The sequence below is a fragment of the Ceratocystis lukuohia genome (assembly GCF_044167205.1).
Source record: "Ceratocystis lukuohia strain C4212 chromosome Unknown Supercontig5_pilon, whole genome shotgun sequence".
NCBI classification, from domain to species: Eukaryota; Fungi; Ascomycota; class Sordariomycetes; order Microascales; family Ceratocystidaceae; genus Ceratocystis; species Ceratocystis lukuohia.
In genome coordinates this window covers 2,706,327-2,722,880 of record NW_027263524.1, presented here as the reverse complement: position 1 = coordinate 2,722,880, position 16,554 = coordinate 2,706,327, and the positions used below count along the sequence as shown (strand labels likewise).

Here is a 16,554-nt window from a genome sequence, read left to right as displayed (position 1 = left end):
TGATACTGATAGGTTGCCGGCGCACAGGCTCGAACGCTTTGTCTGCGGTAGGACGGCTTCGGCTGCGATCCTTACCAATCCGAGATACACGATCGCTTGCGCATTTACCACCTGTCTATGCCCACCACGTGCATTGTAGCCCCATGCTAGAGCATTTACTTTGCGGTGCGCTCTCAGTCAGCACTAAACTCCTTATAGCTATCCAGTGAGCCATTCAAGTACGCCAAGACTTTTCCAGAGAATCACGAGAAGCACGAACCCACCAAAGCCGGGACTGGGCCGGTTGTGATTCGAAGCATGTGGCTTCATCCTCAGAAGTGCGTCCACGAAGCCCCACTGGTGGGTAAATCACTTTAAACTTAGGGGTAAAGCCTTTCTCATGAAGGTGCATACTAAATACCTCACTACACTGCCTCGTTGATTCAGACCCCTGACTCATGGGTCTTGGATACAACCGAGGACAAGAAAGAGTCGCGCTGATTGATGGCCAATTTCCAGGCCGCCGTCCCTATCCCCGGCCAAGGGCAAGGCGAAAGGGTGTCAAAGCCGTTTTGTATGTTTGTGACTTTCGTGGCCATCAAGGGTCAAGAGACGATAAAGACTGTTTGATCGCTTAGCTGTTCAGCGCATTTACGTCTAGGAGTGGTCCGAGTGATGAGAAAATAAGTACCTAGTCTGAAAGTGTTTTGATGTGGTCACGTCAGCTACACAGATTAGTACCTTCAGAAGCCAATCGAAGAGAGCAAGACAGCAGTGGTTGAGGGCTCTAGTGTGCATATCAGAAAATAAGAAACGTATATTGAAAAAGACATCTTGTGTATGTATTGCAGATGAGAAAGGAGTTCACTCGACAACGACGTAGGCTAGAAGCCGCACGGTATACTTCCCACATGCTGGTGAGTTGGGAGTAGTAAGTGGTGGCCCAGTAAAAGCACGTCACTTGATACGTCCGCTATTTTCCGCCTTCTTTCGTCTCGTTTCTGCTCGTCTTGTGAAACATGAAAACCTGCCTAATACTCTTGTCAAGACCAGACCGAAATCTCTGCTGCGATGGATGCCTAGCCTAATGGCTTTGCCGTCATGATTCCACTACAAACCTTTAGGGGAACTTCCCCCTGCCTAGCCATCACTATTCAAATACAGTATCCAATATTTCTACTCATTGTCATCACATCTATTAAGAGCAATGCTTTGTATTTGCATGGAAAATATTGGGCACAAGAACAATGGTGATGATCTTTGGTGTTGTGCTACCAAAGGATTTAATCTAGACGCTTAGGTTACACAGATATTGACAACAAAATGCAACTTAACTTTGACACACTAAAACTCATTTGCAATGGATATCCTCTGCTGCACGATTAAAGGGCATGATTCATCTAGCCTTCCAAAGAACGGCCGCTGTATATTCACACGGCAAGAGACATGCCTACACAAACATGTGTCATTCCGTCTTTATGCATGGATTGAAGGGCCTATTTGCTTGGATTGCGTGGCACAGATATTGTCAACAACAAATAGCAATGCTGAAACTTCAAAAACCAACTATGGCAACGAAAACTGAGGTGTTTTGGCATGTTTCCATTTTTCCACATAGTCACTTGACAAGGCGAAACAGCTACTAGGACTCTTTCTTCGTGACTGACTGTGCTAAATGACGAAATTTGATGCGATGTCTGAGTAGTCTGAGCAGCCCGCTAGCAAATAACAAGATGTACTTTGTACTTGGACTGCGTAGAAATAACGACGAAACGACCATTAGTGTGTAATACACGGGCATCTACAGTTGATAAGATAGAATAGGTACATAGATTAATCTCCATTTAGCCGCCCCAGCAACTCTCTCTCTTGGTCCAATCTACGGAGACAATCCTAAGCAAATACCAGAAGCTTGCCCCAAAGACACGTTTGTATATGTTTTCGTTCCTCCCCTCATCCAGATCAAGTTTTCCTGAGGGCTTGATGGGGTGCTGCCATCAACAAATATTCAACAGAAGTTTTCCTCTCCGTCACAAGTATCACTGCGCTCAATCACCATGCTCCTGGGACAATCTTGAATTTCCTCCTTTTGTGTCTTGCTTTCCTGCGCTAACCTATGTCTAGTATCTTCACTTCAGAAATGGGCGCCTGTTACAAGGCATCTCTCCTCCCCGTCCGGAACTTAGTGTCCCAAGGAGAAAACACTGTCCTTCCTCCGCTCGCTTTCTTGGCCTCTCCTTCTTTGGCCGGTGGAGGCTCCGACCCGGTGGTAGGCCTTCTCCCTGGTCCCGTATGTTTGTCGATTTCCATTCCGAAGGTAGTAGCCCCAGCGGCAGCCGTTCTTTTTCGTATTCCACTTGGGCTTCTTCCTAGGCTTCACTATTGGTGTGGCATATCTCGGCCACCCATATCAACTCCCCGCTCATCAGGCGTTTCTTACGAAGGTCTTTTGTTCGGTCTAGGCACTTAGGTGATAAATGTTGAAATCGGTGGAGATGCACACTTCAGTCGACAATTAGATGGAAAAGACAGAACCATGAAATCACAGACCCCTCGTCTTCTCATTCAAGTACGCCCAATACGTCCTCACAATATGTACTATAAACTCAGCGCACTCAAGGCATACAGAGCGCTTTTTTCAATGAACGAATTAAAATTCATGATGTAAATACTTTGAATCATCTGTTCAATGAGTCTAAGTACTGCACTAGGCAGCCCCGGGCTTCAGAAAGCGGCTCCTCTGACGATAAGAAATCCAGAAAACTTCCATAAGCCATATAGGCCTTGCCGTGTATGTGGTATTTCTTTGGGATGAGGTAGGGGCAAAGATGGTATTTATTTGACAAATTAGTGCCTCTATTTGATCTTCTGCATCACTAGCTATAGCGTCATTATCGCCAGGTTGTTGTGATGGTTTTTTTCCACTTACTCTTTGTATGGAAGGCGATATTCGACGTTGACATGAAAAGTGCGGAACTGTTGCGTAATATATGACATACCTCTGCAAAATGCCGATTTCAGTGCACCCTCATTGTCCGTGATCACCACATTCGGGTGCTGTATATGTTGTTGTGACATGCTTCTTCAATACAAAGCCATTCCTATGTCTCTTCTTTCTCGTTGTTTATGAAGCCATGGAAAATCGGTATAGTTTGCTTGGTATTGCTTACTATAGTGCCAATTAATAATGGCATCTTGAACTCATTGGTCTTGTACATACAATCCACAGAAAGCACTTGGTTAAATCGTCTACATATTTTCAGCTGTCAAAAGAAGCAAAAAGATAAGCCAGTAATTAAGCCTGTCTTATTTCGACTATTCGGTAAGTCAAGTCAGATGAAACATATTTCCTTGACGAAGAGATTGAACGACACTCTGTATAGGTACATGGCCGTTCAGAGCGCCTCTTCGCAGCTTATCTTGGAAATTTGTCATGTGTTCTATTACAGAAATAGCGTCAGGGAATTGCCTTCGAAGGACAATAGAAATATCCCGCGGTTGAATCGCTGTATTTGCTGATATGGTCTCGATTATCCGCTGCATGACGTAGCATAGTAAAGACAGGCCGGCCTATCAATCGAGAATGGGCTACGATGATTCAAGAGCTAGACTGGTACCAACAACACAGGGCTGCAAAAGCCAACGTTGCGTTCCATGACAAAATATATGAGACGCTCCATCAACTTGCACAGCTATGATTAAATATTGTGAACAAGCATATCTCTCAGTAACCTGATCTAGGGTTAGTAGGATTGTTGACCCTGACCAAGTTCAGCCAAATATTAGGGTTAGATACAGGCATTAAGGGTCTTTTACAAACCCGTTCGGTCTATACACTGTAGAGAAAGATATACGTCGGTTGAGATCCGCTCTTCAACCAAGGATTAGATAGAAAAGCAACCATAATCACAGATCCCTTCTTCTTTTCATTCTAAGGACATTCAGTACGTCCAACTAAATTTGGGGTATTAATATCTAAATCCTACGTCTTGGAATCCCCTAAAGAAACAGACTATGATTGGAGTATAGATTGGCGAATGCAATTTCCCACTGGCAGGATTGGGCTAGGGCCAAGACTGTGAAAAGGTACTGTCCTTCTCTGTGCTGACTGTCGGAACAATCTACTGAATTCAGATTTTATCACTTGGGAACTCACTTGTGATCCTGTACAACCGCACGTGGAACCGTGCTGGTATACAGATTGATCGTTATGGTGAAGCTTACTTTTTATTCATTCTCTATGGTGTTAAGTTCTTCCATCATGGACAACTAAGCTGAAGTATTCAGGCCCGGGTTTACCCAGGGTTAAACCCGACTGAAGGCAAATTCCCCACAATACCCATCTTCTATGTAGTTTATCCAACATTCATCCAACACTGACTGTATTTTTTAACACATATAGCGGAATTTCGCTATGCTCGTATTTATACTATAAAGAACGGGCGTCATTAGTAGAAAAGGTTTCGGCATATGGGTTGCTGTATGTACAGCGTTAGTACCAGTGTATTCCACAGGAGTTTGCAGCCAAAGGCTCATAATTATATGATGTCCCAACACCTTTAGGCGCTAAATCAATAAATGATGGTTGCGGGATAACGAGCTCTAGGCGCTAGTGGCTTTGGACAAGCTGCTTAGGAAATGTTCTACATTATAATGTGCTCCTTTACAGGATACAGTCAACTCGTCGTATTATGTTTATTGAATGGTTCACTCACATGATGGTTCACTAGTCCACTCTCACCAGAGCCTGCGCCTCGTACCAGGCGACATCGTGGTGCAGAGAGTGAAGATATTGGGAACTGTCGAATGAATTAGATTTAAGCAGGGGAAGAAACACATCAGAGAATATACTGCAGTTGGCAGCAACACTAGGGTCAAGATGCTACAGAAGGAAATCAAAACTATTGTGCTTCTACTTCGTGGACAGTACTAAGGTTGGCAGTTATTATCAGAATTTCCTAGCATGCCGTGGAGGTATTATCTAAATGAAGGGGAAAAAAAAAGGACACTATGTTGTGTACAGGGTGTTTGTGACTTTTGATAGTTGAGATTCTCCCCAATTGCTAAATCTAACAAAAATATCCATCGAGCACAGTCTTGCAAACAGATTGAAGCTGGAGCTACTACATGAGTTGGAAGGCAGTCTTCATTATCCTTGTCCATTGTACACACAACAGGTCTGACAGTCCCCCATAGCCAAGATCGTCAACAAGACTATTCCTAGTAAAAGTTTCACTGCTATGTTCAGAAGGATCCCCACGTTGAGAAGGACGACGCCCAGGTAGAATCTAGTATCGGGGAAAAGATGTGGTGTAATCTATTATATCGTGCATTTCCGCGCGCAGAGCAAGGACGACGCCGGCGGGGTACCCAAATATCGTTTTATTTTGGTGTGTTGCAAAGAATGACCAACGGACACCATTTAGTTGGTGTATATGCCTCTTGCTGCCCGGTGGCCTAGTTGCAGTGGAAGCTTGGGCGTTTGTAAATGCAGATGTTATGGTGGTTAACACTATCCGTCGGAAAGACCGATGCCACGAAGGCTTCTATTTTGCATGAAGGGCGTCATGAGTGGTTGGCAGTGGCCAATAGCCATAACGTCCGAGACACCTTTAAGTAGAAATGTGACAAGTTCCGCAAGGCGGTCCCCGGCACATCCCTTTCTACCAAGTGGATAGTCTCTATGCAGGCAAATTAAGCCAGAGTCTATTGTCATGAAGGATATTAGAGTCTGAGCCTAGTATGTGGTGGGCTTGCATTCATTTGCATCAAGGTCTGAGGAGGTGTCATAAATCAACTCACAAACGAGACAGTAGCCGTTAAGAGGCCTATCAGGAAAGGGCCATCATGGGCTGGGAGCGAGGGGAAGACAGGAAATGCTAGGGAGGAGGGGGTGATGTGGCCAAGTAGAACTCAACCTAGCATCCTAACTTGGAACTTGCGGGTATATTTGGAGAGTCAAGGGTGTGAGGTGATGGAGATAATCTTGGAAATTTATAGACAACAACAAGCAACTAAGCAAAGAGCCCATTTCATCTTCAATATGTAAAGTCCTGTCATGCGTATCCGGTGTGATGTGAGCACGCATTTCAGACGAAACTATTGGGGCTCGCTTAGAAAAAGGGACGCAAAACTATGGATGAGAAGACGGAAATCAAACACAACAAGCATTTTCGGAGCATTGCAGGTAATGACTTGGCTAGACAAGCTGTGTGTTAAAGCAACTGATTGCCACAAACCAGCCCATCTAGTCGGAAAACAGTCATATCATTTTAGCTGTGTTTGCACAGGCTTGTGCTCCATCCTCACTAATGAATCACGCGTGATTTTACGTCAACATGATGGGGAAATAGCACAAACTGAAAGTGAGAGACCATTCTAGATTGCAGTGGTATTGACAATAAGTGACATGGCGAAGTGGGATTTAGCAGACCATCAGCTTTATAGGATGTACTGCCCATACCCACGTATCAGCTAATCTTGATATGGCATTGTCTTTTGACCATAAACTTTGCCTAAACGAATATTGGACCTCAATATGCTGTACAAAGCAAAGCTGCAACCTTACACATGTTATTTCACAACTTGCTGCCGATTCAACAGGCATTGGTGCTACCGATGGAACTAGCAGAAGTATGGAGGTCAGAAAGCCAGTCATGAGACGATAAAGTTGGATCCATGCCTCTACAACACAAAGATGAACACTTGATGACATGCGTATCATGCCAAGCATACGAACGCAAATAAGCATGCGACAAGCTTGTTTTTCTCAAGTCAAACAGAAATAGACATTTGAAACTGAACCTGCTACTATAGAATCTAGTCCCTCCAAACATTGGGATTAAACGATAATGGCGCTAGAGGATCGCCAAGAATTCTTGCTCAGGGCCAACCGGCCCTATAGGACATGGCTGCGTGTATGGATTCCAAGCCTAACCCTATCCATCGACACTACGCCCAGCTTTCCGTTTCTTCCAAGATCATGTGCGCTCATGAGTAGAACACTGGGTTTTGTTGCATAGGCAGAGGCTAGACATTTCAGATCCTAAAGTACAAGGTCCGCTGGACTATGATCGATCAAGCATCGGAGGCTAAAAATTTCAGATTCTAAAGTATAAGGTCCACCGGGTTATAATCGATCGGAGGATCGGAGGCTTCGCTTAGAAATATGTCGTCTGACGGCTGTCCAGGAGCCAAGTGACAAAGGCTGCAGGTTGCATTCCCACGACAAAGCCCCCGAATACAATCAAGCTAAGGGAAGAATACTACTTTGATATGAAGTACTGTTGCGTGGCGCGGTATATATGTTAAGTGGCGTCCCATACGTGCCCCACTTATCCGAACCTATTGTGGCTGATCACGTGACATGATTGACACCACAATACAAAAGGAATAGTGCCAGGACGTAGCATAGACTTGAACCCTTTAATAAACCAACTGATTCAACATTTAAGATCTATTCTACAAGTACAGATCAGATGTAGCATTGCACCCATAGTTGGCAGCTATTCGTGAGCAAACCCTTGGAGGAGAGTAGCGCAGAGGGACGCGTTCAACTGGAGTTTTCAGCTAGCTCATCCTCACAAGTCACACGGAGATTATAAGGAGCATCACAGCATGAAAGGATTGATGTATTTATGGTTTCAAGCCAAGCCTTGTTTCTAATCAGAATGCTCCGTTTCTAATGAAAGAGAAAATACATGCACATTGCTGCCAAAAGGAAAACTACTCACAAGCAACTGCGAGGGAACATCCTAGTAGACTGATACGTACAATGTCAAAGGAGCCCAGACAGGCCTCGAATATCAATAACAAATAACCCAACTACCCACCACAGCCCCAGCACCACATAACTATTATCCCATCGAGAACAACAGTTTGATCCAAGTAGAAAAAATGGGCAGTTGGAATCTAGGCCTATTTTATGGTCCTAGGAAAGATGGACATATAGATTGATTAATCAAAGATCAAGCCCTGAATCTCAGAATGTACCATCTCCCATGCACCAAATACCATGCATATGGGTCGGGGATGTTGTTCGGAGTTAGGATCTCTACAGCACATTGAACTGTCTGCAGTAGGGCATTGGCAGTCTACCCCAATTGATTCCTTTTCAGATCTCGTCTTAACTCCGGTTCTTCAGGGGTCTACAGTTTTCCACGGCTAGATTTGTGCTACATAATTAGTCAGCAGTAAAGTTTACGAAATACACGGCGATCCCGTTTAAACAATGTTCTCTTCATCCAAGACTACATAAGTCATAGCGACAGAACCCAGTGCCACTAATATCAACTCTGCAACCATCATCGCCAAGCCAGGAATTACATGCGATTTTCGTTCGCCTTTCTACCAAATGATAACCTCAAAAAATGTCCAGTCGGTAGTCTAGTGTGATATGGGTGTATATGTAGCGCTAAAGGGAAGATACGAACTCGGTCAATACTGTAACATTGAATTAGTAATTCTTGAGCTATCCATTCAACAGATAGCTAACAATAATGTGTTGTCAGCACGCGCCATACTTGGTGGGATTTCTAATAGCCCATTCGGGTGTAGGGGTTGCTCCGCATGTGCAATAATATGGATGTGCCAGTGTATAGTAGGAACCTGTGATTACGTGACAATCCCTGCTATGTCCTCTTACCCCTATCAAAAGCTCTGTATCGGGAAGATGGAAAGAGATGGATAATACCAAATCGACGGGGCATAGATCTGGATGCAAGATAGTACATCTGGCTAACAACTAATACTAATCACCAGCTTCTTAGTATGTTGAAATCATGTTCGAAAAGACTCACTCACACGGTAACTATTGGCCTTCGCTTCTATTTGCAATGCTTCATCTCCTCCTTTACCACGGCCCTTTTGTTAATCTATCCTACTATGCCATGTGACTTGATAATGCCCTTGACAACAGCAGCACTCGATGCGAGTCAAGGCAATCGCCACTGCGCACATTGCGCACATTGCGATATTACTGGCTATAGCTAGAAGACGTGTGTGTGTCTTAGTCTCGTGTTATGAACCACAATTACTGGATGTGGCAATTCTGTTAAGGGGGGTTGACTATGGCTAAGCTTGAAGCTCTACTGATTGAGTAAGAAGAACATGGGAATCAAGATATAATGAACCATTAGTAATATGCAGCATTAGTAATATGCAGCATTCGCAAGTCCGACGAGTCTCCTCTCCCCTACCAGGTGTGACGTGCCTGCAATCTTTTCTATATGCGAGATTCGAGATGTAGCTCCGACCAACCACTTGCATTCGAGCAAACCGGATGCTAGCCTAGCCGGTTGACACTACCCTCTTTCTCAAAGATCACCATAACCCTACCAGAAGATATGATCTATTTGATCCTTGGAATGCTGCCAAGACGCTTGCACTCTCGAAGTTAAGGGCAGGCATTGAGAAAAGTGTCCCCAATAAGATAAGGGAACTACGACACGAAAAGGCCCGTTGCATTAAATTATCTTGTTCTAGAATCAAGCCACATACAGGCGCTGCCTCAACCACGACAAACGTTATTCAAGGACATGATGTATGGCTGAGTTTCAGCCTGCACGAAATCCGCTCCAGTTCAGACTCAAGTATAGAAGGGCCTCTAGAATCACATGCTTATTTCTTAGGAAAATTGCCATTATTGTTAATATAGCTCATGAATACTGCAAAATCATCTGCTATTAAGGAGAACGAAAGAAGCTTACATCCCTGGCAATCTGGCTTCTGCTGCCGACATACTAACCATTAGCTTGGGATGCTGATGAAATTATAGTTATAGGACCCAGACAGGACCCAGGCTACTTTTAGTCCTTCAGCCCATCAAGACCAAAATACAGTATCTGACGAGCCACTAGAATTTACAATATTGACAGCAAATACACTGGGCAGTGGAATAAATGGCGCACTAAACGCCAGACTTTGGCTAGTTCCGTGAAGTTTGCTCTTGAGTCACAATTATCTCAAATCCGCGTTCATGAGGCTCCTCGTCCCCCCTTTCGACTGAGCGGTGTGGAAGGTATAGATGATCAGTCTCCTTCCAGAACACTAAACACAACCCATCGGCCAGCATTGGGCCTGCAACTCTGTTTGCGCGCCTGTGGGCCGTGCTATGTAAGAATGGGTTGACGGTACTTATGGAAGAAGATGGCTTGAGAGTAACGACATAATTATATAACATAATGAAAAGATTTATTCTCGGGCCAGATGAGAAAACAGGAAGGGTAGATGCAGGGGCTTCTGCGGAACACACGGTTAGTGATTGTCCTCCGTGGCCAGACTAAAAGCTGAGCTGTGAAAGGAGTTCGGTATAGTTAAATGTCCACATTTCCGGAAGCATGTCAGAGACTTGACTTATAAAGATATTATGGGAGCTATGGCAGCTCTGTTATCGTGTGCCTTGACGCCGAGGTGAGCATAGCTGCTATACATCGTTTTTTGATGTACGGCATTCTTGATTTGGTGATTCTCTTACGCATTCTTGATGCGGATGTAGCTCCAGCGATGTAGAAATAGTAGCATGATTGAATGTGTTTAGACCTACTTGAGAGGCGTCTGGACAAGTATAAAAGAGTGCCTCGCCTCGCAACATGTATCTTCTTTTCTTCTTTCTCTAGAACATCGGTTTTATACTTCTCATCCCTCGACTTCGCTCGCAGCCTCTTCTTGACCCTTCTTACTACTCTCTTCTTCTTCAATCCTTACTTTTGTTACTATATCTTTGCCATTGTAAAGCCTCCTCTACAAAACATTAACCTGAAACTCTTACTCGACAGCCATGCAACGCTGGACTGTTACCCTACTTCTCGCCTTTGCTGCCAGTGTTCTGGCAGCTCCTTCTGGCAACGTTCAAAATGTCGGCGAGAACAAAAATCTCGATGGCGATGGCGATGTTTTTAAACGTGCGATCGTCGGCTGTGGGTTTGTCAAATTTGATGACGTGGGCTGGGTTTGCATTTGCGTTGACGACCAAACAGGCCCCTTCCCGGCTGACCCCGCAAACTGCGCAGAGTAGGAGTTTGCCAGCCTTTGGTAGAACGACCCTGCATAGAGATAGCTGGAACTAGGATTAGGGTGGCAGTGACTAGCAGTCCCAATCTCCTAAGCTATCTTTCCGTCAAATACTTTAGCTAAGCTATGCTACTAAAATAAATTCATATATAACTGTCCAAGAATTGCTCGATGATGAACTATTGGAATGATTTGGTGTGATTTGGAATTGCTCGTGTTCAACCTTGGCCTTTAGCAAGCTACAGTCCAGCAAGTTGTAGCAAGATCCTCAACTGAACTTGAAAGGACCGGTGATCGATTTCCAACTTAGCATGCTGATCTCGTCAAGTTGCATAGTCACAATTACTGCAATAAGATGAAGATATCGTATTTATTCCATGCTTTGTAGGCATACTGTATTCCTTCAGTGTATGTATGTTACGCCATCTCTAACCTTCAATGCTAATATTTTGAGTGTAAACAACGGCAGTTGGACAATGTTTACCGAGTCCACACGGTGGTGCCATCTCAGTCATTCAACTAATCTTCACTTGGTTGTTTAAGCTCAAATTAGAGATCCCAGAGTTAAATCCTTGGGCTCTAAATACCACTGCAAAAACACGATGTCCTCTTGTGTAGAGGGCTAGTCTATTAGGCCTAGCGTTTGCAACATTTCTTACACTTGAATGCGTGAAGCTAGTGCATTGTTCTTGTTACTTGGTTATTAAAAGGACGTTTAGGTCAAATCTCTTAGACTTTGTAAAGGCACTGGTCGGCTAATTTCTGCTTGGCTTTTCAGCAGTCCATGCTGCAGGTGATGGTGATGGTCCACACAGATACGGAGTCTAATAACCTTGTTAGTCCAGTCAAGCTAATGATTATCAGTAATAGGATCACACCAGAGTGCAATATGGGTCTCGATCAGGGGAACAATGCCCCCAGATTGTTAGCAGTATTACTCCTCGGATCCTAGCGCGAGCATCTCGGATCGTGGTTGGGATATTGTATCCCACAAGCTCCCTGTATTTGTAGTTATCCTCTGCATTTTCATCATCATGATAGTCTCCTTGTAACAAGCACTCATTACCTCAGAAACTTGGTTATAGAAACCTATAAAGGTATTTTATTGAATCCCATAACTTTCTATAGAGGCCTGGTCACTACTTCACTAGCCTCAGAACCTAGTTGTCATTGGCTTTATGTAGGGCGCGTCTCGTCGAACTACGACCCTACTCCGGTTTTTCGTTGAGCAGCTGGATCTTTTGACGACAAAATGTGAGACCCATTGAGCCAACAGCCTTTTAGCTTAAGCTGAATTGCGAACCCAACTTCTTTGTGAGTATCGTGCAACAGCCTGCAAATAAGACAGTGGCTAACAGGGGGGTTGGGGGACACTACTTACCTACAGAACATGCTGATGCTTTTTTCCAGACCAGGATTCCAGCCCTCCAAGTTGTTTCGAGAGGGTTTGTAGTTACAAGTCGTAAAGAGTATCACAATAGCTATAGGCAGACAGCTATCAGTTGGATCTGTCCAATCTAAGCCATCTAGGCTTGAATAATGGGCATCTCCTGTGGGCTTGCATCTAAAACAAAATACAAAAATTAATCTTAAGTGGAATAGACAGAACACTTGGAATTAAATGTGGTGATATGCAGCATCAGCCACACTGTGGCACCGCCATGTGGCTGACCCACATCTCATAGGTTGCATTCAGTCCTAGGAAATTATGTAGATACCCTTTCGACAACCCCACGCTTTCGTCAGGCAAAAAAGAAATTCGCCCACTAAAACTCAACACTTTCATTCACACACATCTCGACGTGAATAAAGATTATTTAAAGGCAGTTTCCTCTATCAAGTATTGAAATGATTGGAGTTCCTAATTCTATTCTCAAACTGCGAGGTTGGGGATCCGATATATGTGGGTAGTAGCAAGGAAATATTACCACTTCAATCCCTAATTTCCTCACCACTCCTTTCCAATACTATTCCTGATAGCCTCTCACAGCACCATCGGAATGCATTCATCTCGGCCTCGTTGGAAATATACATAAGATGACATGGCTGAGGCTATATTGGATGTCACCGATAATGGCTTTTCACCCTCCCAGGTGTCTCAGCGACGGGGGGTGCCTCGAACCACCCTAATCGACAGACTTGACAGTCAGGCGGCTGTGAAAGAGCAAATCCAGCCTAGTCAACAGTTATCCAAGAATCAGGAAGACAAACCGGCTTTCTGGATCCTTCGCAAGAGTCCCTGGGGTACGCCCCATCCCACAATCAGATTCGGGCTTGCGTTATGGGCCTGCTAAGACAACAAGGCGACCAACTGGAATTAGGACGCAACTGGGTAGCCAGATTCATTCATCGTCGCTCAGACCTTAAGACCAAGATTGGTAGACGTCAGAAAGCCAATAGGTTTGACTCTTTCACGCCTAAAGCGGTTCACTGGTACTTCGATATCAGGGGGGGCCAGTATGGCTGGATTCGGCCTGAGAACACTATTAACGTCGATGAAGGAGGCATCATGATTGGTTTTCGCAAGTATCTAACTCTATTTTCACTATAATTTTCAAATTTGACTAGCTACACTCTCTTTGTTAGGATTAGATAGCCTTGTGGTCAGAAGCGTGAGCCTGAAGCAGAAGGCTCTTCTCAAGGGAACACAAACTCGAAATTGGACCTCATTCATCGAAGCTATCACTGCTGATGGTCGTGCCTTGACTCCTGGCATAACATTCAAAGGTAAAGAACTCAAGAGACAATGGTTTCTTGATGAATTGAGGAAAATTGCTGACTGGCATTTCATAACTTCACCAAACGGGTGGACTGATGACCACATTGGAGTTGAATGGCTTGAAAGAGTCTATTTGCCTCAAACCAAGCCCAATGACGAGTCTGATTCCAGATTAATCATTCTAGATCTCCATGGGAGTCATGCAATGGTGATATCTTTGTTTACCTGGCTACAGGCTGCTGCTAACCGATCTAAGGACGAATGGATGGCTACATGCTTTTTGAATAATATTTACTGTTGCTACCTTCCAGCACATTGCCCCCATGGACCTCAGCCATTAGATAATGGAGTGTTTAATGCCTTCAAAGCTGCATATCGCCAAGAACTGGAAAGGTTTGCTTCCCTGACTGATTCTACCCCATTGGATAAGGTCAATTTCATTAGAGCCTGTGCCAAGGCTAGTGAAGTGGGAATGATTAAGAAGAACATACTCTCCAGCTGGATAGTTACTGGGAATTGGCCGATTTCTCAAGCCGAAGCTCTGCAGCATCCAGAAATACAAGAGGATAGGCCGAATGACAGTTCGAAGACAACTCCAGAGCCGGCGACATATTTCGGGTCACATGATACACCGAAATCTAGCCGCCACATTCGTGACATTGGGCTTAATAGAACACCAAAGACGCGGAGGCGGCATAACGTGATAGCCAAAGGGTTTGAAGCGCAGCAGCAGACGTTTACGGCTTATGCCATGAGGATTTCTGGTCTAGACGAGCAACTGGCCTGTCTGAAAAGAGGGAAGAAGAGGAAGGAATTACCTAATCCCAATAGGCGTTTCATGGCTCTAAGTAAAGCTCTAGGGGCTGGAGAAAGACTTTCCAAAAAAGAAAGCGAAAAGAAGCTTGTTGTGGTGAATGACAGCTCGTCAAAGGAGTCAGGGCCAGAATCAGAAGCTGCTTCAGTTGTTGAAGTTAGAGAGGAAAGCATACCACCTCAGCGAACCACTAGGTCTGCGACACCAGCCAAAAGACCTAATGTTCAATAGATATATGAATGGCAAACTCAAATTAGGTTAAAATTCACAAACAACTTTTATTTTGGCTTGATTCTGTGTTATCTCTGTGTCTTGAACTATCATTCAACCCTGTCAATTCGTTGTTTCAAGACTGTTGCTATATTCTTCTTGGGAAGGTTGACATTCACATCCATATGGTGTGATTCTAGTCTGCATAGTGTCCAAGGGCCTCTGTGCTTTCCGTGCTTTCTGTGCTTTCTGTTAGAGTGTGTTCGACAGAAAGCTTATTTTGTCATTGTCTATTAATGACCCCGAAATCTACTCGTATTTCGCATAGTAGAAATCCCTGTTCAGAGTCAACCGAGCGCCGCACCTTTCCCTCCTACACCTAACTTTTCATTTGATCAATTGATTCTCAACAACCTAAGATGTCAGCTACTACTATTGAAGCTAGAACCCTTCAGGCCCTTCAGAATAACACAAATCTAAGTATCAGACGCGCCGCAAGGACCTATAAAATTGACGAGCGTCGACTACGTCGCCGCCAACAAGGCATCCCATCTCAAACCCATATCTTCAATAAATCGCGTCGACTATCTAATCTAGAGGAACAGATCCTTAAGAACTTTATTCTCGACCTAGATTCGTGAGGATTTCCCCCCCCGGCTTCATGGTGTTAAAGAAATGGCTGATCAATTACTTGCCAACCGCGATGCGCCATCTGTTGGCAAGCGCTGGGCTTCAAAGTTCATCAAGCGACACCCAGACCTCAAGACGCGTTTTTTTCGGAAATATGACTATCAGAGAGCTAAGTGCGAAGATCCAACCATTATCCGCGATTGGTTTCAGCTTGTGGTGAACACGATGGCAAAGTATGGCATCCAACCAGATCATATCTATAACTTTGCTGAGACTGGTTTCCTTATGGACATGATCGCAAACGGAATAGTCGTCATGGGCTCAGAAAGGCGTTCAAAGCTCCAGAGTGAATTCTTGAAGCCCTAAAGTCTCTTGGGAGGGGCACAAAGGCAGTTATGCATTGGGTTGCCCTATTAGCTGCTGAGAACAAAGACCTTCGGGAGGCAAAAGAGATACTTAGCCGGCGCCGGCGGGCAAAAAGAGCTAGGCTACAGAATTGAGTGGTTAAGACAGTACAAGAAGGAAGGGAAGCAATTGATCAGATGGATATTGATGCGCAGGTAGTGGCCGGAAGGATAATTCAATAATAGTAGCAGGATTTCGTTCTGAAGAGTTTGAATTTATTCCTTTCGTTGTAGTGATGTAATAGAGCCTTTCTAGTTGTAAGTGTGGTGGAAGTAGTCCGCTCGCTGATGGACCACGTTACACAAGAAGAAAGAACGAGACACTGACTAGAGTAGCAGGAGAATTGTGCATGTATACATGGGCAGCAAAATTGCTTCTATGAAGACAGGGCTCAGGTAGCTAGACAAAACGACAAGTGTGACGAAGAAGACGGTATGCATTAAGACTGAGTGAGACTCTAGCCCTGGCTTCAAAAAGCAGTGCAAATTGATGGTAACACCCCCAAGATAGCCAAGTTTACTATGGTTTGTGGCGCGAGAGGCCACATCTGATGTACTACTGTAGCTATATGATTGAGCAATGGCACGACCGCTTGGTACCAACAACACAGTGCCGCAAAAGCCGAGGTTGCGTTCCATGACAAAATATATGAGACGCTCCATCAGCTTGCAGAGCGATGATTAAATATTTTGAACAAGCTTATCTCTCAGTAACCTGATCTAGGGTTAGCAGGATTGTTGACCCTGACCAAGTTCGGCCAAATATTAGGGTTAGTTACAGACATTAA

General features: G+C 44.5%; 2 protein-coding genes across 2 annotated transcripts; both read left to right on the top strand.

Moving 5' to 3' along the window:
• Window positions 1–10,756: 10,756 nt before the first annotated feature.
• HOO65_050579 (uncharacterized protein) lies at window positions 10,757–10,993 on the top strand (the record flags this gene model as incomplete). The annotated part of the gene is made up of 1 exon (XM_071000949.1): window positions 10,757–10,993. The coding sequence occupies one exon, from the start codon at window positions 10,757–10,759 to the stop codon at window positions 10,991–10,993; it is 237 nt and encodes a 78-aa protein (XP_070858638.1).
• A 4,414-nt stretch (window positions 10,994–15,407) lies between these two features.
• Window positions 15,408–15,728, top strand: HOO65_050578 (uncharacterized protein; the record flags this gene model as incomplete). The annotated part of the gene is made up of 1 exon (XM_071000948.1): window positions 15,408–15,728. The coding sequence occupies one exon, from the start codon at window positions 15,408–15,410 to the stop codon at window positions 15,726–15,728; it is 321 nt and encodes a 106-aa protein (XP_070858637.1).
• Between the last annotated feature and the right edge of the window lie 826 nt (window positions 15,729–16,554).